Here is a 25,185-nt window from a genome sequence, read left to right as displayed (position 1 = left end):
CTTCCTGCTGCTTGCCTCTAAACCCCTCCACATTCCTGCAGCCCTTCAGACTGCCAGAACTGTTCTGCCGCCCGCCTGCCTGCCTGCCTGCCTGCGCCGAGGTATGCACCACCCCGCCACCCCTGCCCTTCTGTAAGCTGCATCCATCCCTCTGCCCCTTCCTTTTGACTAGCCTGGGGGTCGGGGGAGGTAAGCTGAAGGGAGGCTTCCTTTCAGGGCACAGGCTGGAAGCCTGTTGCTCACTCACAGGGGAACTTGCCATCTCTGTAGCTCTGCAGAAAATAGACACGATTTGCAGGGAGCACTTTCTCTCTGTATGTTCTCCGGTGGCAGAGGCCGTGGGTCCTCTGTCACCCTCGGTGGCAGCTGTCTCCTTTTCTGGGAATCTGATCCTCGTTTGCCCATCACGCTGCCAACCCGGAGAGTCTGGCTGGTAGCCTGCTGGGTCTGGCCCCCTAGTCCAGGAGAACAGACAGCTAGTTCTGGGTCAGAGTGCTGTGGTCCAAATGGGACTTTGAGAAGGATAAACCGATCTGCGAACAGCAAAGGCAAGGCATTCCCTTCACTCAGCTCCTCTGGGAAGGCTCAGGTCCCTGGAGTCTCTCTGTCCACCCCCACATCATCCGGTGGCGTCAGTCAGCCCGCGATACTATTGTCTCTCCCAACCTGGGATTGCCATTGTTCCCATCCTAATTCTGAGAGCTGGTCATCACAGGAACCCACCAACAATTGTTTTTACTGTATCTAGACATCTGAGAAAACCAACAATTGATACAATCCAGACAGAGGGAGTGAGGTGATTGGAGGAGGGACATGGGGCGGGGTAGGGTGGGGGGACTGGGGGATTTGGGCTTCAGGACACCTTTCACACCTACCTCACTGCTGAATCCACCCAAGACTCACAGACCAGCCTGTTGGATGCCTGTCTGCTCCGAGCTGTTCTGTGAACTTCCTGTATGTGACACCCAGGATGGCTGAGATAAGTCTCACCTAAAGGGAACAGGCATCTTCCTCAGGGACAGATAGTGTACCTGAGGGGAGAAAGTGCCTCCACTGGCAATCCTCTAGGTTAAGTTTCTTGAACCATCTGCGTGCACGTAGTGAGTGGAGTGAGATGCAGACCCTACGTGGGGTGGCAAGCTTTAGGCACAGATTGTGGGCGATCTCATAAAGGCATCTCCCTTGGGTTTAGCCTTCCTGTCCTAAGGAAGAGGGTCAGTCCCTGGAGCACCTGAATTCCTGTAAGACTTTCCAAGCCAGATAACTAATTGAATCCTATAAATTGGACTTTGAATAGCTTCAGGGAGTCTCTGAAAGTTCCTGAATATTGTGTGCACAGTGTAGTGGTGTGTGTGTGTGTGTGTGTGTGTGTGTGTGTGTGTAAAAGAGATGATGGGTGTCCACAGTTTTCAGGCTTAAGATCTTCCCAAACAGATATCAGACCTCCAGAATGGTGCAAGGGTGTGATGCCGAGAACAGACACAAGTTTTTATTTGCCAAGGATTAAACCAGAAAGGAGCGGTTAGGGGAAGAGAGAGTTAACTCAGCCATCAGCTGCCACATCGACAGGCCGCACTGGGGGGAGGGGGGAGGGAGGGAGGAGGGGGCGGCTCTGAGGAGTCAGTTTTTGAAACTTTCTCCAAGCCCCACCCACCAAGAGGCTCTTCTCCCTGGTGACTCACTCGGAGAAGAATGCGAGTTGCCACGGTAACCCTTTTTTCCCCCTAGGGTCTGCCTACTGGCTGGGAGGGGACTCTGGGAACATTCAGGGACCGTCAGGTTCCAGTCCCCCACGCCACCGCCACCACCCCATCCCATCCCCGCCCCAAATACAAGGACGACAGCAAATTCCTGGCCCCGTCTCCATCTCCCACGTCTCAGGGGCCCCAGGACTGCGATAAGCCTCTAGTGCGGCCCTTTGCAAGACAGGGGGTTTGGATCTGTGCTCAGAAGGTGTTGTTTGACCTTGAATTAATCTGTCTTCTTCCTGAACTCTGGTTTCCTCCCTATTTCCGGCAGTAACAGCAGTCCCTAGGAGAGGGTGCTGGATGGAACGAAACGATGCACGATCGGCTTTAGCACAGATAGGATTATTCAAAGTCCCTTTTCTTCTGGCAGCTCCAACTTTTAGGGTCAGAGAACAAGAGTGCTGACAGGGGTATTTAAAAATACATTGTTTCAATTCATTTCAATTTGGGAGTCTTCTCAGTTTCCCAAGAGCAGCGCGCCTTCCACTACAGAAAGTCTGGCGATCCGGGCTGGGACCAGGCAGGACTCAGTCTGAAGTGCTTGCTGCTGTAAGCCTGAGGACCTGTGTTTTGATCCTCAGCCCCAACATGGGGAGCCAGGCGTGGTGAATGCAAAGAAGAGCAGATTCCTAGAGCTTACTGGCCAGCCTGCCTCGCTGGCTCACTAGCTTCAGGTTAGTGAAAGACCTGTCTCAAAAAATAAAGTAGATGGGCATGGTGGCACAAGCCTTTAAACCCCGCACACAGGAGATAGAAGAAGCAAGCTGATCTCTGTGAGGTAGGGGCCAGCCTGGTCTATATAAGTGAGTTCCAGGCTAGGCAGGGTTTCATAGAGAGATCTTGTCTTCAAAAACAAACAAACAAACAAAAAAGGAAAAGGTGAAGAACAACAGAGGAAGACACTGACCTCTGGCTTACACACACAGACACGAAGACACACACACACACACACACACACGCACACGCACGCACGCACGCACGCACATACACACACAATACATATACACATCATACACAGGAAAGGAAAGAAGAAAGGAAGGGTATTTTGCTGTTGGTAAAAGCAACCTGTGTTAGCCTTTGTTTCCCAGTCTGTCAGGTGGGGACAAGCTGAGCTCGATATCCCGTGAACCCAGTCCCAGGCACTGATTTCCTTGGAATGGGCAGCACCCTTCACGTTTAATAGCAGCCTCTTTTCTTGTCTTGGGAGAGGAACAGGAAAGAAGGCTCTGGTGGCACCGGCTCTGGGTGGACCCTCATCCAGCTGTGGGCTCTGCAGCCCGGTGCACAGCTGGGCTTTTCATTTCCAGCTGCAGCTTTCCATGTTGAAAATAAGCTTTAAATAGCAGCGGCTGTGAGGCAAAGAATGCTTGCCAGTCGAGGCCTTTTGGGCTGGTGGATGAGTCTGGGGAGATAAATAGGCAAACACATGGGGCACAGAGTTTAAATAAGTAGATACTGACTTTACCACAAGCACGGCTAAAAATAAGTGTGGAATGCAGCCACACCCTCCTGTTCTTCTCCCTGAGTGATACACACACATACACACACACACACACACACACACACACACACACACGCACCACAGGGAGAGAGATTCTTTAAGTACATTTTTTTTTTTTAGTGTTTTTGAGACAGGGTTTCTCTGTGTAGTTTTGGTGCCTGTCCTGGATCTTGCTCTGTAGACCAGGCTGGCCTTGAACTCACAGAGATGCACCTGGCTCTGCCTCCCGAGTACTGGGATTAAAGGTGTGCGCCACCACCGCCTGGCTCTTTAAGTACATCTTTAAAAAATATTTGTTTTTATTTATGTGAACATATATATGTATGTCTGCGCACGTGCGTGTGTGTGCATTTGCACAATGCCTGTGAGTGCCCTCAGAGACCAGAAGGGGGCACCTAAATCCCCAGATCTAGAGTTACAGATGGCTGTGAACTGCCTGATTCAGGTGCTGGGAACTGAATGTGGGTCTTTGATAGAGCAGTAAGCGCTCTTAATGGCTGAGTCAGTTCTTCAGCCACCATGCCCCTCCCCCAGGTACATCTGGTGAGTATGAAAACGCTGATCCTCTTTTATTAACAGATGCTAGGTCGGGCCATTTGTCACCTCTTAGAGTCACACCGTCAAGGATGCCAACACACATACCGTCAAACAGACTATCAGCCATGAAGAAGACATCACTCTCTCTTTCACATACACAAGCACACGCGCGCACACACACACACACACACACACACACACACACACACTCTCTCTCTCTCTCTCTCTCTCTCTCTCTCGAGTGCCTCCTTTATTTCCAAGACACAAAAGTTGAAACTCAGAAAGGGAAAGTAACTCACTTGAGAGTATACAGCAGGTTGGTGGCTGAGTCCAGCCTCCAGATCTTTGGAACCTTACCAGGTTCTGGTCAGTTTGGAGCTAATCTTGCTCTGTAGACCCTAAATCATGCACAACACATAATTAACAGCAATTCCTCTCCCCCTTTGCTGGCTTACAGTGGCCTACCTCAGCCCCAGTGACTTGGTCATTAGGCCCAAGGCAGTTACTTTCCACTGGCCCCTCCTTAGCCTCCAACTTAAAACAGACAGAAGGAGAGGCTGGCACAGCTTCCAGCCATCCCTGGGGATGGAGGAGCTACCTTTCCCCTACACAGTAGAGTGTGAACCCCTGCTCCCTCCCAGACTCACTTTCTACCCCAGGGACAGCTGGGTTGCACAGGGTAGGGCCAAAGCCAGCAAATGATGACTTAACAGAAGCTTTTAGTGAGCAGCCTCTGCCCTAGCCAGGGGTGTGTTGGGCAGCAAATCAGCTCTGCTTTCGCCTGCCAGGCCATAGATATCTAATAGGGAAGCCATGAGCAGAGATAGTGACTTGATATAAAGCCCTGGGTTAAAGGACCTCTTTGGATCATCCTGTACTAACTGTAACATTAGGATGTCAGACTTCAATAGAAAAAAAACCAATCGCAATAAAAGTATAGATAGTTCTGATTTTTTGGCTCAGAAACCACCTTGCCCTAGGAATTTGAGTGAATTATTTTCTCTCTCTCTAAGTCGTGAGTTCTTTGTCTAGTAGAGGCTTGGTAAAGAATTATCATGTGACCCACAATGGCAAGCCACTAGTAGTGGCTGTCAGAATGGTGTTCAAAATTCTGATGCCACTCCAGACTTTGAGGGGAAAATACTGTATGATTGATTAGTAATGTCTGCCACATACACAAGAGGAGTATGGGGAGATTGGTGTGCTGCATATCTGCTGCTTTTGGAATCCCTTAGTCCTTTCCAGATGTTACATCTTGGGTATTTTGATGTTTCTTATCCCCTCCATTTGTGGTCACCCCTGATGCCACAGGCTGTACATTGAGTCCTTTCCTTTCGCCTTTATTTGTTCTGGAGAGAGTTGAAAACTCAGCCCGGGCTGCCAGCAGGACCCAGTCACATGGTCTGGAGGGTGCAGAGGCAGCAGGAACTCCTCCAGCCTGGTCTAGACAAAGTGAAACGTGGCACTTTAGGAGACTCTGTGGAATTTCAGCAGGGCTGTGTCCAGCCACAAACTCTGGAGCCGCCTCTCAGCTGCCCAGAACCAATTCTAGGTTTTAGCATCTGTGACACCCTAACCGCTTCCCATAGCTTCATCCCTTCCAACAAGAAACAGAAATAAAAACAAAGAATCTGGTGCAAGGGGGAAGAGGGGGTACTCCAAAATCCACTGCGCTAACTCAGGAGCTCAGAACAGACCTTAGGGACCTTAGGGGCTTCCTTGTCCAAGGGTATCTGGCTGTTTCTAGGGGAACCTAGAGCTATTTCAAGAGGCTTGGGGGTGTTGAGGTATGCAATTCCACTCCTATTATACTGAGCTCTCCCCCTGTGTGTGTGTGTGTGTGTGTGTGTGTGTGTGTGTGTGTGGTGTGTGTGTGTGCGCGTGCGCGCTTCTGTTTATGTGCTTGTGGAAGCCAGAGTCAGCCTTAGCTGTTGCTCCTCAGCTCCCTCTACTTTGTTTTTGAGACAGGGTCTTTCACTGGCCTTTGTCTTGCTGATTCAGCTGGACTGACTGGCCAGCAAGCCCCAGATTCCTCCTGTTTCTGCTTCTCCCTAGTGCTGGAGTTACAGGCATGTGCTGCCACGCCTGGCTTTTACATGAATACTGGGGATCTGAACCCAGTCCTCATGCTAGCCACAGCAAGCACTTTATCAATTGACACCCCCCCATCTCTGTTTTTTGTTTGTTTGTGTTTTTAATTTCATGCATAGACATAGTCATATGGTCCAGCAAAGGCCTTGGTCTGTTAAGGGCACTGCTCTTCTGGGGCAGGCTTTCTCAACAAGGCCTTCACACTGGCAACATTTCAAGGTTCAGTAACTTCTGTGGCCTGGCCTGGTGGTGCCCAACACTCAGGAAATAGAGGCAGGAAAATCACAAATTGGAGGCCAGCTTTGCCTACACAATGAGACCTTGTCTCAAAAAACAAAACAGGCCCCTCACCCCAAAACCCCCAAACCAACCAAAATGGGTGTGGTGGATTCAGGCCTGTAAATCCCAGTGTTTGGGAGGTGGAGGCAGGAGGATCTGGTGTATGAGACCGTCTTTGGCCACAGATCAAGTTCAAGGCCAGCCTAGCTCCCTGAGACCCTTAGGAAGTTTTCTGAGATTGCGTTTCTCCACACACTTTCCATCCAAGGTAGGTCGTCCTAAGAGTGTGGTCCTGAGTCACACTGTCTAAACGCCCACAGTTCCAAGGTTGTCCCTGGGTTTTGATAAGCAGTGGCATCTCCATGTCCGCAGGGAGCTCCCAGGAGCCCCTTTAGGTTTGATGGGAAGTGAGCTGGGGGCTGGCTGTACTTTTCCATCCCAACTCTTCCATCAGGAGAGCTAGACCAGTGACCTCTGCTTCGGGTCCTGCTGGCAGCCCAGGCTGGGTTTTCAGCTCTCTCCAGAACAAATAAAGGCAGAAGAAAGAGACTCAATGTACGGAACAGGGGGAGGGGGCGCCAGTGTGCCGACCAGGGGTGTCTGTATTTGGCGGTCACCAAGCCAAGGGTAATACACCTCCACTTCCTCCCCTGCCCAGGGCATTTTGCCTACCTACGCCTCAGGCCAGTTTGGCCCAAGTGGGCACCATCTTGATGACCATCCCGGGAGCAGGTAGCTGCCAAGGGAAACATCACACAGAGTTGAGAGACCAGGCTGATACCTGTCACTCATGTGCTGGGCTGCTAGCAAGGGTATGGATCTTCCTTTCTAGGCCTCATTCTTCTCTTGGGCAGAAAGACCTGCCTCAGGCCGTCCCTGGAAAGTTGGCTTGTGAAGACTCTGAAGGTGTTTGTACGTTCCCCAGTGTGCAGGACCTAGCTTTGGGTGTGGAAGATCACAACTACCTTGTACTGACTACAGGGTCTTAACCCTGTGCCCTGACCTGGCTGGGGTGAATGTTGCGCCTCCAGCTGGCTTTGAAGGGTGGTCCCCAGCCTCTTTGGTCAGAGGTATAATATAGAAGAACCTCAGAGATGTGTCTCATGGGCAACCCGGGAATGTAGCTCTTCATCCGGAATAGTTAAGGGGCTCCCCTCTCTGCTCACCCTGACATCTCGAGGAAAAGGATTCTGGGATTGGTGGAGCAGCACAAGGCAGAACTAAGATGTGGACAATGACCACATCCCCTGAGAGTTTGTATGTCTGTTTTCTCCCTACCCTCCTTACCCAGCCTCTGGCCTTAAGGCCATGAAGCACTCCAGGACTTAGGGCCTGAGACAGGGCATTTGAGAGAGCAGGATGGCGGAAGAAGGACCATCTTGGGGTCCTAAGATCCCCTCCTTCTTCTGCTCAGACGGGGCACCCAGACTCACGAATCGTCTCTCTAACCCTCTAACCTGAAATTTACGGCATGTCTGGTCCTAGCCTGGCTCCCTCTCCAGTGACTTCACTTCTCTGCTGTTGAAGCCTGGCCTGGGTGACACGTGGGCTCTAGCTGCCAGCCCCGCTTTGATCTTTCCATTCCAAACAGCCTCAGACAAGTCCCTCATTGATGCGCTCCCTCCTGGTCCGTCGGCCCAAAGCCACACACGGAGCATGTTGAACTCGTGTTTTCCAAACGGAGAAGCGAGAAGGGAAACAAGTGAACAGCTGTGAGAGGGGGAAGAATGTTCCAGAAACTGACTAGGAAAGGAAGCCAGAGCTATCCTGAAGCAATGACAAGCTTCCAAACCAATTCATTGACTCCTTTATAGCTTTACTTCGTGCCGACACCATGAAGGAGGGGGTGAGGCTATTTCCAGCTTCAGCTAGCACCGGACCGTTGTGGTCCATTTCTCCTCTACCTGTTCTGCTACTCCGGTCCCATCCAAATAGTTCTGTGGTGCTGTAGATGGAGTTCAGGGCCTTGTACATTCTGGCCAAGCTCTGTACTGCTGTGCTACATCCTCAGCTCAAAGATGTTTGGAACCTGGACTTTTTTTTTTTTTCCCAAATACTATTATCCAAGGGAAGAAGGTGGATACTGGAGGTGGCGATATGTCAAGACAGCTTTCCTTGTGTGTGTTTGTTTGGTGTCAGGGACTGAAAGAAAGCTAAGCATATGCTCCACTCCTCTGCTACACTCTCAACCTTCCATTACTATAAGCATTTTATTTTTATTTATTTTATTTTTTTTTCTGGTTTTTCAAGACAGGGTTTCTCTGTGTAGTTTTGTGCCTTTCCTGGATCTCGCTCTGTAGGCCAGTCTGGCCTCGAACTCACAGAGATCCACCTGGCTCTGCCTCCTGAGTGCTGGGATTAAAGGCGTGCGCCACCACCGCCCGGCTCACTGTAAGCATTTTAAAGGCTGCATCCATTATCTCAAAAGTTTACCTCTTCTAACCCTCTCTCTTGACAGATAGGGAGCCAAGGTTTAGAGAGAACAAGGAATTTAACCCACACATGGAGACAATATGGAGGTAGAGTGAGAACCCTGGGCATCGAATCCAAGTTTAATAGTTTTGCCCATGCTGCCAAGGCATCTCCCAGCATCACGTTTTGTCGGTTGAGAATGTCTTAGAAGAAGCTAGGATTGGTGGGGCTGATGGGGAACTCTCGGGTAACCAGATCAGGAAGGCATCACCATTGCTCCTTTGAAAGCTCTTGAGAGGCAGAGGGAGCAGGCTTGCTCAGTGAGTCTATAGAAAGAGACAGGATAGACCACAAGCAGATTTAGGAAGAACTTTCTAGATCATTTGGTAGCAGAAGCCTGTCTGGTCAGCACAAGGAGTCAGATGTCCCCACCACAGGTTCCTAAGTCATCAGCAGAGGTCTCTGCTCCAAGGTCCCTTCCAAGGCTTGAGTGTAAGAGTTCAAAGTTCAACATCTGGAAAGCTGGGTCAGAGCAGTGACCAGGGGGACTTTGTAGATCTTAGCTCGACACAGGGACACTGCTGGGCGATGTCCCTGGAGGATCCCTCTGGGTAGAGTGGAGAAAATGTTTCCACCACCCCAGAGCCCTGGGCTTTGCTTTCAAGTGTATCTCACTGTCTCTGATTCCTGTTGACTTCTCCCATTACAGAGGAGGGAGTGTGTTGAAGAGGAAGAAGAGGAGGAGGGGGAAGGGAGGGACTAAGAGGGAGGAGTGGAGGAGGGAGAGCTTGAGGAGTAGGGGGAAAAGCCTTAGAACAAAGAGGGATCAAAGAGCCCAAACTTGACTTTTTAGCCCATCATTTTTTCCAACCAATTAAAAAACCGCAATCAATGTACTTAAAATGGAGACTTCATCTTATGACCATAAATAGAAAACTCCCGTACCTTTATCCTCAATAGAAGGAAACTGGGAGGTGGGAAGAGCCACGAAGCAAACAAACCACATCCGTTCACTTGCAGCTGCATAGTTTCCCTTGGAGGCTCCAGGCCATGTCTGCTCTTTGCATTAAGAAGTAGGACAATGGGCGTCAGAGGTGCAAAGGGCATCTTAGCCGTAAATGAGGCTTCCTCTTTACTGCCAAGAGGTTAATACGACTCTCTCCCCTCTGGTTAACAGTCCTATCTGAAGTCACCTTTCACATCTTAGGAACTCAGGAGGAAGTGTCTCTTGCTGACCCATATTCTCTTCTCCCCACAGGGTTTCCAGCACCATGAGGGCCTGGATCTTCTTTCTCCTTTGCCTGGCCGGGAGGGCCTTGGCAGCCCCTGTGAGTACCCAAAGATGCTGTCTGAGTTCTAACTCACCCCACTTTCCCCAGCTTCTGAACCTTCTCTAGGTGCTGGAGGAGACAGCAGGGCTGGGATGTGGCTCAGTTGGTAGAGTGCTTGCTTAGCATTCATGCACAAAGCCCTGGGTTCAGTCCCCAGCATTTCATAAGCCTTATGGAACACACCTATAATTCTAGCATTTGGGAGGTAGAGGTAGAAGGATCTGGAATTCAAGGTCATCTTCAGCTACATAGTAAGCTGGAGGGTAGCCTGGGCTACATGAGAGCCTGTCTTTAAAAAAAAAATAGGGGCTAAAGAGATGATGCAGTGGTTAAGAGGACTTGCAGAGGACCCAAGTTCAATCCCCAGCACCCACAGATAGCTTACAACCAGGAGCTCTAATGCCCTCTTCTGACATCTTGTGGGTACTAGGCATGCATATGGAATACAGACATACATGCAAGCAACACACTCACACACATAAAATAAAATAAAGAAATCTAAAAATTAAAGAAAAGATACGTAAGTCTTTTTCTTAAGTCAGCATGGTTAGGAGAAATAATGGGAAGAAACTATTGGGTAAAGGTTCCAAAAAAGAGAGCTCTCTGTAACCCACAGGTCAGAGCTTACACAGCAGCTCAGGCTCCCATTAGCTGGAACTGGCCTCTTCTCTGAGGGTGTCAATAGCAGGGATGAAGGCCTGTTGGTGGGAAGGAAGCTGGGAAAGGACCTAGGTCCTGGGAAAGGAACAGGTTGGCTTCTGAGTCTATGAAGCCATTTGATTATAAGTAACAGACTCCAGGTGAGTTGTGGGGGCGGTGGGGGGGGGAGGAGTAGAGGAGATGCAGACAGAGATTATGACATTGGAGGCTGTAGGAGGTCTGGGATGGGGCAGCCCCAGTCAGATCTTGAGGCAAGACTAGAACTGGGCAGGCTTTCAGGGAGAGGGAGAGGTTGCCATCAGAATGAACCAGAAATGACCACTACTCCATCTTCAGGGAATGTGTGGATGTAACACAAGATGAAACAAAAAAAGAAAGACATTTAAAGAGAGCCCATCTGGCCAAATGAGGTCCTAGCCCCCCTACCCGTTCCAGAGTCTCTCTATATACAGTTTGCCTTCAACTCCCAATCCTAGGTTACGTGTGCCGCCACCACGCCTGGCTAGGAACAGCTTCTTTCTTTCAATGGCATTCCCTGCCCTCCTCACTAGTGGGTGGATGGCAGCTTCTGGCCAAACTCATCAGGCAGGCAGATTTGGACTGAAGACTTGGCGTAGTAATTGCCTTTAATTTTGGAAGCAATTGCAGCCAATTAAGGGGCCTCCAAGTTTTGTGTCACTCCCCCCCCCCCCCCACACACACACCCTGCTCTGCTCCTCCTGGAATCTGAAATGTCAGGAGGCAATTTTCTAATAACAATAAAATGAGTCACACACGAGGGGCAGGAAGGTTTGACATCTATTAGAAGTCACAGAGGGTGTTCATTCTGTCTGGGTCTCAGTTTCCCCATCTGTGAGTTAAAGGGAGGTCTTCTGTCTTTTTTGTTTTCAGGCTGTATTGAGACTTGACGAGCAGTAAAATAACTTGACCTGTCAGTAAAATAATGGATGGGCTAGATGGTTTGATGGAAAGTATAAAAAAAGCCAAGTGTGGTAGCTCAAGGGCATGGTCCCAGCTCTTGGAAGGCTGAAACATAACTGGCCAGTTCAAGGCCAGCCTGTGCTCTGTAGCAAGAGCCTGTCCAAATGAAATGAAATAATGTAATGAAGGCTTGCTTCAGCAGTAGATGGACTAAAATTGGAAGGATACAGAGAAGATTGGCCCAGGCCCCGGTGCAAGGGGACACACGAATACACGAAGTATCCCATACTTTAAAAAAAGAAATAAAGAGGGGGCTAGTGAGATGGCTCGGCAGCCAAGCCTGACAAACTGAGTTCGATCCCCAGGAGCCCCATGGTGGAAAGAGAGAACCGACTCCCACAAGTTGCCTCACTGTGGCGTGGGTGCTCACTCCATCCCACACATATAACTCACACACATACAAATAAAAGAAATGTAATAACAAAATTTTTAAAGGAAGGAAGGAGAATGGAGTTGCACTGTGTGCTCCAGCCTGAGACCTCAATGCCCCCAGGCTTGTGCTCCTAACCAGTGACACTTCACAGAGGAAGCTGGCCTTGGCCTTGACCAACTCTCGGAACCCTGTCTTCTTTTCCAGCAGCAGCAGACCGAAGCGGCTGAGGAAATAGTGGCAGAAGAAACCGTGGTCGAGGAGACAGGGGTACGGATGCCAATCTCCCCCCCCCCCCCCGCCCCCTTCTGCCTGGTCCCTTCCTTGGGCCATCCAGACAAGTGTAGTGGGTCTCCTCACTGGAATGGGACACACACTCTTTCCCTGTGTGCACACAGGACACAGATATTAACCTGAATATCCCCAGACATACTCCTGACTGTTCCCCCAAGCTTCAGTGAAGCCCCGAGGTTGGGAGGATTCAGAAATGTTTGCGTATCATATTTCTTCTCTTATTACCCGCAGTTTCCCCCAGTGTGAGACAAAGGGACCCACACAGTTGGGCCTGGCAGGTGTAGAGGGCTCGGCATGCTTTTTGTCCTAACATCTTGGAGGCCTCTGATTATCTTTATGGAATTTCAGGGCTCTAGACATATTTAGTCTAGAATAATAAATTGAACAAACTAATAATAAATATAGGCTTTCCCCTAAATTCTCCACCCTAGCATTTGCACTGTGATCTGGGTCCAGCTCACTTTTTTTCCTGTGTGTCCCTCACACCCTCTTTGGGTTTCTAAAGCTTTCATGTAGGTCCCTCTTCCTTCTCTGCAGCTCTCTCCCAGGTCTGGGGTGGGATGGGGACCCCTGGCCTCATTCTCTCTTTTCCATGGCAGGTGCCCGTGGGTGCCAATCCAGTCCAGGTGGAAATGGGCGAGTTTGAGGACGGTGCTGAGGAAACTGTCGAGGAGGTGGTGGCTGACAGTAAGTCTCTTCTCTGTCACTTGGCACATCTGGATTGCCCTTGCCTGCGTGGAGGCCCAAGGACAGCTCACAGGAAGTTTCTGACTAAGGAGATGCATTGTGGGGCCCTGGTAGCTGTGGAAGGCCAGCTGGGAATCCTCAGGCCAGGGGAGTCTGGGATAGAGTTATTTATAGCCAGGCCCATCCAAGCTGTGAAGGGCAGAGGAAACTCCACAGTTGGGTGTCACATTCCCACAAAAGTCATGGTCACATCTGGTCACCAAGATTCCCCCAGGGCCTCAGCCTGGGCTCAAGCTCCTCCCGGGAGCCCATCTGAAAAAGCTGACTGGCTCATTCAATTTCCACTTGGCCCAAGGAAGCAGGGCCTGTAAGAAAAGAACCCAATGTAAAGTCTGATGGCTCAAGTACAGAGGGAGTGACTCAGGGCCCCAGGCTTCAGCCCATAGGCTGAGGCATCTGTGTCCAAGGGATCAAGGGCATGGACTTTGGAAGTAGAGATTCAAACGAGATTTGAATCCTTTGAACCAGGGCTTCTATGTCTTAACAAAGCAGTGGTGCAGATGGAAGCCCCAAGGAAATGGCTCAGTGGGTAAGATCACTTGCTGCACAAACGTGAAGCCCCGAGTTCAAATCCCCAGGTCCCACTTTAGCTTTCTCAAGGGGACAGTTAAGGGTATCTGGAGAGAGCTGGGCAGGCTTGCTGAAGCAGGGGCTGGGCATGGGGTCTTGAGTCATATCCTTTTCCTCTTCCATGCCCAGCCATTGTTTCCTGTCATAGCTGGGCCCATTGTCTCCTGTGGGCCTGGGTTCTTCCTTTTCCTTTGCGGACACCTGATTCTATTTTGTTGGACCTCACAGCCCAGTGAATCCATGACAACAGCTCAGTCTTCCAAGTCATTCTAGAGAGCGCTTTGAATCAAGAAATGCTGTCCTGTGGTTGCTCAGCAGAGAGCTGAGAATCTGGATGTTGTTTCAGTCATTGGGGGATCCATAGGCACCCCATGTTTCTGAGTCCTTGACTGAGGTTCTAGCCCTCTGAAAGGGGCCTAGTCCCGACCTTGAACTGAATCTCTAATCCCTAGACTGGGCCAACTGCTCCCCTGAACTCTGTGACTGAGCACAGGGGATTGGGAGATGCCCAAAACTCTGGTGTTGGGAGTCCAGTACAGCCCAAAGCGGTCAGCCCCAAACTCCCATCTGTGTCGTGTGGGGGAACGTGCCATCCTGGTGAGCTGACACTATGCTCTATCTCCCAGACCCCTGCCAGAATCACCACTGCAAACACGGCAAGGTGTGTGAGCTGGATGAGAGCAACACCCCCATGTGTGTGTGCCAGGACCCCACCAGCTGCCCTGCTCCCATTGGCGAGTTTGAGAAGGTAAGAGTGAGGACCTGGGCCCTGCGAAACACAGTGTGCTAAGGAATCTGTGGGCATGGGCGACTTAGCAGGGCCCCTCTGTTCTTGGAAGTCCTCCCTCTAGGACCAGTCACAACAGGAAAGTGGAGCTGAGTCATAGTTGAGGGCCTGCTTGGCCCCACCCTTCTGGCTGCTGCTGAAAATTCAAAAGAATTTACTTGTACCACCAGGCTCCAGGCTCTGTGTTGAACATGATCACTAAGTGCTACATAATCTCAGATGGAATGCACTCTTTTTTTTTTTTTTTTTTTTTTTTAATTTTTCAAGACAGGGTTTCTCTGTGTAACATAGCTGTCCTGAAACTCACTCTGTAGGCCAGGCTGGCCTCGAACTCACAGAGATTCACCTGCCTCTGCCTCCCCAGTGCTGGGATTAAAGGCGTGCACCGCCACCACCTGGCTTGGAATGCACTCTTGCTCATAATTTTATTACTTTTAGTTTTGCATTTTATTTATTATGTGGGTATGAGTGTATGTATCATATATATGGAGGTCAGAGGACTTGCTGGGGTCTGTTCTCTCCTTCCACCATGTGGGGTGCAGGATTCCAGCTCATCAGGCTTGGTGACAGGCATCTTTACTTGTTAAGCCATCTCACTGGCCGTGTCATGCATTCTCTGTAGTCAGCAAAGCATTGTGCCCAGAGATGGGGGTCTAGGGTCTGCTTGAAGGTTGACTGCCAACCTCATCTCTACCACTTGATGGCTGTGAGATCTCAGCTAAGGTACTGGGTATCTCTAAGTACCCTCACAACTGAAAAGGGAGAGAGAATCCTGAACTCCTAGAGCTGCTGTGCATTTGTTAAAGGATGCCAGGTATGTGACAAGGACCCAGCATTGTTATTTCTCAAACCTATCCATTCTATCTCCAATATGTGTGTACCTACCATGTATCCATCCACCTACCCATCCACACACCCACCATGTATCCATCCATCCACCCATCCACACATCCATCATGTATATATGCACCCATCCAGCCATGCACCCATCCTTATGCATTCATCTACCCACACCACCATAAATCCACCCATGAATCCATCCACCCACTCAGACACCCATCAACTCACCCACCCATCCAGCTACCCATCTGTCTTTCTACCTATCCACTCATCCATCTACTCATTCATTCATCTATCTACCCACCTACCCACTTAACCACCCATTCACTCACTCTACTCATCCATTCAAAACTCATCATCCATTCATTCATCCATCTACCTATCCATCTATATAGTCATCCATCTATCCATCCATCCATCTATCTACATACTCATCTATCCATCTATTCAAGCAAATATTTTTTGAATACATACTTAAGCCAACCATTGTGGTAGTGACCATCTGGCTCAGGGCAGAAAACCTGGTACCAATATTCTTCCAGCAACTTCCAATCTAGGTGCTCATTCTTAAATATCTCTCCAAGACAAACCTTGCCTCTGGGCTTCAAATATTAGCTTCACTTTTAACTCCCCTCCCCCCCCCAATCCCACTGCTCCCTGGTGCTGCAGTCTCCCCCTATCGCAACGTGTAAGCCTTTACTGACTCCACACCTGCAGGCCAGGTTCTTCCCTTATGAAAATCTGCTCCTATCTGTGCCCCTGCTTAATCCTCAGCCTCTCTGTTTGGTTCCTTTATGACCAGAGGTTTTCCGGCAGGACTCAATGAGTCAGTTGGCCCAGCTGAGGTTCACCCTAGTCCATATTCTGAATAGTCATTTGGATCACATGGGAAGCAGAGAGAGGCAGCAGCATCCAGGGAGTCTTCACAGAGGGAGGGTTACACAGAGATCTCTCTTACCCAGCTCCATACTTAGAGGAGCCCACTGGAGTCAGCTCTCTCCTTCTACCATGTGGTACCTTTACCTGCTGAATTGTCTCACTGGCCCTTCAGTTTTCTTTGGGCAAACCCTGGTGGTACAGGGAGGCTGGAGTAAGAGGAAAGTTCAAGGCTTCACTCTGCTACAGTGTGTTTAAAGCTGGCTTGGCCAATGTAGTGAGACAGTGTCTTAAATTAAAACAATGAAGGGATAAGGCTTTAAATCAGTGATAGAGCACCCACCTACCATGCACAAGCTATTCAGCTCTGGCACTGCAAAAATGTTTGCACCAGGGACTGGTCCCATAGCTGCCTTCTTCTGAGTGGGGACCAGTTCCAGACTCCCACTGGGAGCATGGGTGCTCTGCCTAAAGCATTCTCTGCAAGTAGCCCATGTTCAGTGAACATCCTTGTCAACTAGGGCGCTGTCATCAGCCAAGCTCCAGGCCCCAGGCCATGGCCACCCTTACGATGTCTTCCTTCCTTCCTTCTTTGTTTGCTTGTTTGTGTTTGTGTGTGTGCCCATGTGTGTGTGTCACGGCTTGTGCTAGGAGTCAATTCTCTTCTTCTACCATGTGGCTCCCAGGATCAAACTCAGTTCAGTAAACTTGGTGGCAAGTTTTTGTTTTGTTTTGCTTAGTTTTCTGTTTTTTGTTTTTGTTGTTTTGTTTTGTTTTGGTTTGAGACAGGGTTTCTCTGTGTAGCCCTGGCTGTCCTGGAACTTGCTCTGTAGACTAGGCTGGCTTTGAACTCACAGAGATCCACCTGCCTCTGCCTCCTGAATACTGGAATTAAAGGTGTGCACTGGCCGGGCAGTGGTGGCGCACGCCTTTAATCCCAGCACTCAGGAGGCAGAGGCAGGTGGGTCTCTGTGAGTTCGAGGCCAGCCTGGTCTCCAAAGTGAGTTCCAGGAAAGGCGCAAAGCTACACAGAGAAACACTGTCTCTCAAAGAAAAAAAAAAAAAAAAAAAAAAAGGTGTACGCCACCATGCCTTGCTTGAGTGTCTTTACCCTCTGATCCATCTTAACTGCCCCACTGTGTCTTTCAAAGGATAATGGTTTTTGGCTTGCTGTGTACTTTTTTCCATGTGCATGTGTCTTTTCCATAGCCCTACCTTTTAGTATCCTTGAAGTATTTTTCTTGTCTTGGCCATGACTCAGATGTACTTCTGCTCCAGAATCACCCATCTCTCTCACATAGTGGAACAGCGGGGTCTAGAGTGACTGTCTTAGTCACTGTTTGTTGCTGTGAAGAGACACCATGACCACAGCAACTCTCATAAAGGAAACCATTTAATTGGGGGCTGGCTTACAGTTTCAGAGGGTTAGTCCATTATCATCATGGTGGGAAGCATAGTGGCATGCAGGCAGACATGGTGCTAGAGAGGTAGCTGAGAGTTCTACATCTTGATCCACAGACAGAAGGAAGAGACTGACACACAGGGTGTGGCTTGAGCATCTGAGAACTCAAAGCCCATCCTCAAGGACCACTTCCTCCAACAAGGCCGTACCTAATAGTGCCGCTCCCTATGGGCGTAGGTGGGCCATTATCTTTCAGACCACCACAGTGGGCTTCTGTTCTGCAATCTCTGGTTCACTGTGTGTGTGAGCACTTGGCTGTTAAGATTTATCATTTGGGGAAAAAAAAAAAGATTTATCATTTGGGTTCCCGTGTCCCTATCTCTGAAAGGGACAAGGACAGGGATCCCAGGTCGGGCTTGGGGATGAAGGCGAGGTGCCCTGTGCTTGGCCAACAGGTGTGCAGCAATGACAACAAGACCTTCGACTCCTCCTGCCACTTCTTCGCTACCAAGTGCACCCTGGAGGGCACCAAGAAGGGTCACAAGCTGCACCTGGACTACATCGGGCCATGCAAATGTGAGTGTCCTCACACCTTCTAGCCTCCTTCTCAGGGAGCTAGCTCTATGTCCTCACTGATGCCAGCTCTGTGATACAGGTAAATTCCATCCACTCTCTGAGCTTCAGTGTACCCATTCATAAAGGGAATTCAGGCCATCTTCTCCTAGGAGGAACCTTAGCCACCATAGGAGCTCATTTTAGAAAAGATTGAAGATTCTTCCTTCCCTTTCTTTCTTCCTTCCTTCCTTTCTTTCTTTCTTTCTTTCTTTCTTTCTTTCTTTCTTTCTTTCTTTCTTTCTTTCTTTCTTTCTTTCTTCAAGACAGAGTTTCTCTGTGTAGCCCTGGCTGTCCTGGAACTTGCTCTGTAGGCCAGGCTGCCCTTGAACTCACAGACAGAGATCCACCTGCCTCTGCCTTTCAGAGTGCTGAGATTAAAGGCATGCACCACCAGCACCAGGCAAGGATGTTCTTTCCTAAGGCTAACTCAAATCCTTCCTGTTTGAACACAGTAAAACCAAAACAATGTTTGACCTGGGCCCCTAGAATATTTTAAAGATCTTTCAATTTGAATGCTTTTCAAATAGGAGCATGCCTGGGGCTGGGGAGAAGGCTGAGGATAAAATGCTTGCTGTATGAGCATAAGGACTGAGTTCCACCCCCAGAACTTATGTAAAAGGCTATGTGTGGCAGCACACACTTGTACTCCCAGTACTGGGGAGGTGGAGCCTGGAGGACCCCTGGGCATCACAGGTCAGTCCTCTTAGCCTGATCAGTGAGCAAAAGGCCAACGAGAGAGCATGTCTCAAAAAATAAGTACGATGTCCCCTGAAGTGTGATATCTGAGATTGACCTCTGGCCTCCACACGTGGACACATGCACACGTGACTGTGAGCACACATCTATACCAAAATAAATAAATAAATAAGTGCATTTAAAAATAGAGGCATACCTGTCCTTTTCTTCTGTTCCTCTGTATTGGCACAGACCCTTAGCTCCTTATTCCATCATATTCCTCATCTCCCTTTTCTAGAAGCCTAGAGATTTTGAAAAGGATGCCAGGAGCTCTGACTGGCCCACTGTTAATGACTCAAGATGCAAATTCTGCCATACTCACTGCCTGTGAGACAGCCTAAGCTGTGTATCTGTAGCATGTTCTACATAGCCCATCTTTCCCCATGGGCTGGGACTATAGCTACGTGGTAGTGTGATTGCCTGGTATGCACAAGATCCCATCCCCAGCTCTGCCAGCCAAACTGAACCAAACTAAAACAAGGGAAGGCCCCTCCCCTGCCTGAGGCTTTCAGCTGTAGGAAGTGAGGGCAGGAAACAAATGTTTCAATAGTTAGCCCTGAGCTCTTAATGACTGGGCTGGGATGTGAAAGGAAGGCATAGATTAGAGGGCCTAAGAGAAGACAGAGTAGAGAACGTTGGTGGGGAGGCCTGAGCTGTGAGGCAAGGCATGCTCTAAGGAGCCCTTAGCAAGTGGATGCTGCTGCCTCTGAGGCCACCCACCTCTCCAGGCCGCTCCATATAGGGCTTTCCACTCCCAGAAGGCAATGGTCCTAGCCTCAGAGGGGCATTCTTTGGATTCAAAGCAATGGAAGAACACACACTAGATCCCCCAGGTATCCATTCTAACTGGATGCAGGCTGATGTTCTGATAATCTGGCTGCAAGCAAGAGCCTTCTCTTGCCCACTGCTAAGTCCAGTGACAGGAGAGCATGAACGAATTCTCCAGGTGTGCCCTTCTGGGGTTATGATCTCTAAAGAGGTTCTGGGGGTTGTGCATTCTCGAGCCTTCTCCCCATGGTCGTTATGCTGGACCTATGGATAGAGGTTGCTTCAGATACTTTCCAGGGTTTGGCCTCCTGTTGCTGAGATCACATGCTGCCCATCACCTAGGAAGATGCAGGAGCATCTGGGGTGGCGGTGTGCCCCAGCCGGTTAGGTGAAAGCTGGGAAGCAGCCAGACCCTTGAGCTTCGCCTTGCAGCCTTCTTTACTTACCGAGTTGTGAAGGGTCGGGCTCAGAGGGGCAGAGGCACCATGGCCGAGGTTGCCCAGTGAAGTGCCTGTGGGGAGTAGGACAAGAAGGAGAGAGTGGCCAGGGAGTGTGTCTGCCCTCTGGCAGGTCCAGGTTGATGAATCTTGTCTTCTGTGCCCTAGTCATCCCTCCCTGCCTGGATTCCGAGCTGACCGAGTTCCCTCTGCGCATGCGTGACTGGCTCAAAAACGTCCTGGTCACTTTGTACGAGAGAGATGAGGGCAACAACCTCCTCACTGAGAAGCAGAAGCTGCGGGTAAGTGGTCTCCCAGCGTGGACCAGTGTGCCTGTTATTGACTTCTCTGGACCTTGCTGATGGAGATCAAGGGCTAATTCCTAGAACCAGGCCCCGAGGTGACCTATGCCTCACTTTGCAGGGTGCCTTCACCCTGGATTCCAGGACACAAACTTCCAGCTGCCTTTGGAGGCTCTGAGAAGGTCTGTAGCGGACAGACCCAAAACGTAACCCTATTTATTCCTTCCGCATCTGAGTCAACAGGCCTTCTCCTTCAGTGGGCATATTTAGCCCCATGGCAGAGACTGAATGTTGACTTCTCAGCCTCTCCTTAAGCCTCCTCAGGCAGTGGTGGCTTGAGGCAGGTGGTACTATGGCCTCCCCATCTATGGACAAGCTGCTGGCTCCCACCAGTGTCTCTCTCTTTCTCTCACTGTGGGCTCTGGCCTGGGTGGCCTCTTGTCACAGATGGAAGGGGCCTGGACCCTTGGTCACCTGATGATTCCACACCTACAGGTGAAGAAGATCCATGAGAATGAGAAGCGTCTGGAGGCCGGAGATCACCCTGTGGAGCTGCTGGCCCGAGACTTCGAGAAGAATTACAACATGTACATCTTCCCTGTCCACTGGCAGTTTGGCCAGCTGGACCAGCACCCCAGTGATGGGTAAGAGTCAGGGTCCTCAGGACCATAGGTTCAGCTCTGGCCTGGACTGAGAGGGCTACTGGGTGAGTCTATCAGGCCCCTCAGCAATCTTTTGAGGGTTAGAGCAGATGGAACAAGCATCCTGAGGAGAGATGATGGCTTGGGAGGAAGAACGCCCCGAGACCCTCTAACAGCAGGAGCAGGAATCAGCAGTACAAAGAATGGTCCCTACACCAGTGAAGTCAGGGGCAGGGGACCCTTGTGTGCAGAGAGAGAGCATCCAGGAACAGATTCCTATGTGACCCAGGGCCAAGGCACAGCAGCCATGCTCACGCCTCCCTCGTTCATGCTCGCTCATTTGTGGTCCTTCAGCAGAAGAGGGCAGCCATCCCAACGGCCCTGTCCCAGATCCAGCCTGAGGTTTAGCTCCAGAAATCCCCGTAGTTTCAGTCAATGGCTTCCACAGCGCAGATTCCTGACTTGGGTGCTCTTGGACATGACCTGGGCACTAAGGCGTTTGAGGAGCAGTACCTGAGCTGACACTGCAAAACCGGCCCCCCACCTCCCCATCCCTCCCCACTCCCACCCCCGCCACCCTCACCCCCCCACCCTCTGTCACTGCTGGTCTCCTTATGCGACAATGAGACTAAGCTCATTGTTTAGTGCCCAAAGAGGTAACTCATTTGATCCTTCCCAGAACGTTTCCTGCCCTTTGCTTTGAATGTCAGAAGCAGGTGGTCACTCAGGGGACAGGCAGGGCCACCCTGCTGGCAAGTCTGGGAGAGAGATGCCAGGCCAGGAAGGCTCCTCTCTGAAATGCCCGTTGCTCGCTCTGTGTCCGGCTGTGCGCCAGGACACTTGCCCACCCTGCTGGTCAACCCTCCCCACCCCACCCCCACCCCACCCCCATTGCCTGGCTCTCCGAGGCTCTGGGAAGCTCTTAGCTGTTCCTCTCCCAAGCTCTTGCTGTGGCTGGGATCCAATGGAGTGACACGGGGTGGGGTAAGAAGGGGAGAGTCCTAGGGGACATCCAGATCCCATGAGCCAAGTGGCCTAGAGAAAGTTCTCGATGGATTGCTGGAGCTGGGTGGCTGGGAAAATGCTCCAGCCTCCTCTTGGTCAGAGTGGCTGGTGGCCTTGCAGCCACCTGAACCTGTTTTCTCACAGGACGGTGAAGGAGGGTCCTGGCCAGGTCAGATTCTGTGTGATGCCTCCTGTAAACAGGAGGCTGTGAAGAACGCTGGAGTCGTGGTGTCCCCTGAAGTCCCTTGTGGGCAATAGTGTTCTAGGGACAATTAATTGGGATTCTGAAGAAAGAAAAGGAAAAGAAGAAAAGGTCATGCTCTGGAGTCCAGCAGGAAGGACAGTGGGAGGGACCCCAGAGGGCAATCCTGAAGCCATTCATTGCACGATACACAGAGGATGCAAGAAGGTCATGTGCCCTTCCCATCCCGCTGCCCAGCCAGCCCTGGCTCAGCCCCTCCCAGGAGTCAGAAACATCACCAGTTTTGTTGTTCACTTATTTCTTATTTTTAGCATTGGGAATGGAACCCAGGGCCTGGAACATGCTAGGCAAGCCTCTCATTAGGGAATTCTAGGAAGGTGCTCGACCCCTGAGGCACCTCACACCATAGCCCCTTACTAGAGGGCTCTAGTCAAATACTCTACCACTGGGCCATGTCCCCCAATCCTCTACTGGTGGATTCTCAATGGGGGATTCTATGCAGGAGCTCTAATGCTGAGCTATAACTCAGGCCTATTACAGGGCTGATGGGTCTCTTTCTAGACCCTTTTCTGGGCACCTTCATCTATATATCGATGTATGAACATTGAAAAATCTATAGTGTGATCTCACTAGATTTTTGACTTACTATAACTCAGGTGTGGAATATATTGTTTCTATGTCCCCATTCAGCCAAGTGACCCTTACAAGGAAGCCATTGAGACTCAGAACTGGAACAGCCTATTCCTTCCCCTGTCAGATGGAGTAGGAAACTGAGGCTCAGAGTCAGGTAGTGTAGCACTATAGGTCCAGGGCAGAGCTGCGGGTAAAGCCAGGATCCCAGCTCTGGACTCTGACCACCGGCTTCCCATATTGGGCTGTGGGTTCTCCCATGCTCACACCCTCCCCTCTCTTCCCTGCCAGGTACCTGTCCCACACTGAGCTGGCCCCACTGCGTGCTCCCCTCATCCCCATGGAACACTGCACCACACGCTTCTTCGAGACCTGTGACTTGGACAGTGACAAGTACATTGCCCTGGACGAGTGGGCGGGCTGCTTTGGCATCAAGGAGCGTAAGTGTTGGGGCTCAGGGTGAAGAAGTGCCCCCGAGGGATGAGATGTTGTCACTTCCCCTCTGGTGGCTCTGTCTGGCGTTTGTCTGTCCTGTCTCCTTTGCCTGTTTAACTCAGCTCTGCTCTCTTTGTCTCTGCGCCCTGAACGTCTCTTTCCTGGACGTCACACATTAGTCCTCACTCCGTGTAAGTGCTATTTTGGGAACAGGCTGCCTGGGGAGAGGAAACAGGAAGTGCAACTTGGCAGCCAGTTCAAGAGATGGAAACAGTCTAGGGTCAGGGAGATCAAGGTCCCACTCACCCTCTTCTCAGTGACTTTGACTGGTCACTGGCCCCTGGTCCTGAGATGGGAGGGAATCCAACAGACCCTAGGATGGACACCCGGCCTCTCTGTTTTATTAGCGCATAGTGATTATACACAGTGATGGCTTTCATTATGGCATTTTCATACATCTACATAGTATATTTTGATCGTCTTCACGGCTCATTACCCTCTCCTGCTCCCACTCCTACTGTCCCCTTCTCAACCAGCCCCTTGGCTTTTCTGTGGCCAAACCTCATTTTAACTCCACCTCTTCTTCCTTTGCAGAGGACATCAACAAGGACCTGGTGATCTAAGTTCACACCTCCTTCTGCAGTCCTGGATTCTCTCTCCCTCTGATGTTCCCCTCTTCCATTCCCCCCTTGTTTAAAATGTTTGGATGGTTGGCTGTTCTGCCTGGGGATAAGGTGCTAACATAGATTTAACTGAATACATTAACGGTGCTAAAAGAAAAAAAAAAAGGATACTATAACCTAAGCCATGACATTTCCCCACATAACTTGACTCTGGGGCGTGGCGCATCCACAGGCCCCTCCTCCCCTGCACCGCCCAGTGTCTCACGGGCTGTGTTGGAAATGGAGTCGCACAAGTTTGCTTTCCACAAGCATGAGGTGTTCAGCTTTCATTTCTATTCTCCACTTGACTCTAACACTCACCCACTCAGATTCTGTGCTTATTTCATTTTGGGGTGGGGGCTATATGGGGGTCTTCCCCTGATGGTTTGGAGGTAGGCAAGGGGAAGTTACAGACACAGGATACAAGGATGTTCCGAGACCTGAGGATCCACCAATCAGAACCCAGATAGTCATGGTAGCCCAGGTCAACAGCTGAGAGAATATTCCAGAGCTGTGATGTGCATGTGTAGACTCTCAGCAGCCCAAGACCTCACTATCTCCTGCACTCTTCAGGCAGTTTCTTTCCATGTTTGGCTGTTGGTTCAGATTTTGGCAAGCCATGGGGCTATGTATGGGTGGACCAGAACATCTCACAGGATTCCACCGGTTATGGCTTTCAGGCTTTTTCCTGGGGGCTCCAGGCACTGGGAGGCGGTTTCAGGAAAGTGAGACTCAAGAGGAAGACAAAGAGAGTTGTAACGTTGAGAAAGTGAAGCTGGCGAATGGGTTTGATTTTCACATCTAGATGACCGTCATGAAGTTTCTAGCACACCCTCCACCCCTACCCCACTACTAACCATCTACTAATCAAGAGAAACTTCCAAGTCAGTGAAATGGTCGGATCTCACAGGCGAAGAATTTGTTCACCTCCAAGCATTTCATGAAAAAGCTGCTTCTCATTAATCATGCCAACTCTCACAATGACGTGAAGAGCTTGACGAATCTTTCAAAATAAAAAGTAACGACTTAGAAACTGCTGTTCTGGGTGACGGTGTGTGTGTGTGTGTGTGTGTGTCTTAGTCTTCGGCACTTTATTTGCCCGACCCACAGACACATGGGCATATTTGTGCATACCTACATAGATGCAAACACACTGTTCTGTTTTTATACACACTTACACACACACTCATACACAGGGAAGCTATGGCTCCAGTGCTCCTGTGAGCACTAATTTAACAAATGAAGAGTTCAGTTCCTGGGCTGGGATGTAGCTCAGATGGCGGAAGTGTTTGCTCAGCATGCACAAAGCCCTGGGTTTGACTGATCC

At 50.3% G+C, this 25,185-nt stretch overlaps 1 protein-coding gene and 1 non-coding gene across 3 annotated transcripts; both read left to right on the top strand.

The window, feature by feature from the left end:
* Nucleotides 1–56: 56 nt before the first annotated feature.
* Sparc (secreted protein acidic and cysteine rich) lies at nucleotides 57–24,895 on the top strand. Of its 2 annotated transcripts, none has more exons than XM_059270593.1 (10): nucleotides 57–101; nucleotides 9,827–9,896; nucleotides 12,121–12,180; nucleotides 12,804–12,891; nucleotides 14,148–14,269; nucleotides 17,882–18,002; nucleotides 20,150–20,283; nucleotides 20,779–20,927; nucleotides 23,053–23,201; nucleotides 23,791–24,895. In XM_059270593.1, exons 2-10 carry the CDS (start codon nucleotides 9,840–9,842, stop codon nucleotides 23,817–23,819), a joined length of 909 nt encoding a protein of 302 aa, XP_059126576.1. In that variant the 5' UTR covers nucleotides 57–101; nucleotides 9,827–9,839; the 3' UTR covers nucleotides 23,820–24,895. The 2 variants fall into 2 exon arrangements, with proteins under 2 accessions (XP_059126576.1, XP_059126575.1); XM_059270592.1 differs by having other exon boundaries at nucleotides 58–101; nucleotides 12,118–12,180.
* On the top strand, nucleotides 11,671–11,773 carry LOC131918111 (U6 spliceosomal RNA). Its single transcript, XR_009380855.1, has one exon. It is a non-coding gene; the product is annotated as a U6 spliceosomal RNA (small nuclear RNA).
* Nucleotides 24,896–25,185: the final 290 nt, after the last annotated feature.

Source organism: Peromyscus eremicus, chromosome 8a (genome assembly GCF_949786415.1).
Source record: "Peromyscus eremicus chromosome 8a, PerEre_H2_v1, whole genome shotgun sequence".
Classification (NCBI taxonomy): Eukaryota; Metazoa; Chordata; class Mammalia; order Rodentia; family Cricetidae; genus Peromyscus; species Peromyscus eremicus.
This window is presented reverse-complemented; position numbering and strand designations above follow the sequence as displayed.

Coding starts and splice junctions, on each gene's coding strand:
- Sparc (XM_059270592.1), top strand. CDS start 9,840: ATGAGGGCCTGGATCTTCTTTCTCCTTTGCCTGGCCGGGAGGGCCTTG. Junction 12,181..12,803: donor CCGTGGTCGAGGAGACAGGG/GTACGGATGCCA, acceptor TTTCCATGGCAG/GTGCCCGTGGGTGCCAATCC. Junction 12,892..14,147: donor CGAGGAGGTGGTGGCTGACA/GTAAGTCTCTTC, acceptor TCTATCTCCCAG/ACCCCTGCCAGAATCACCAC.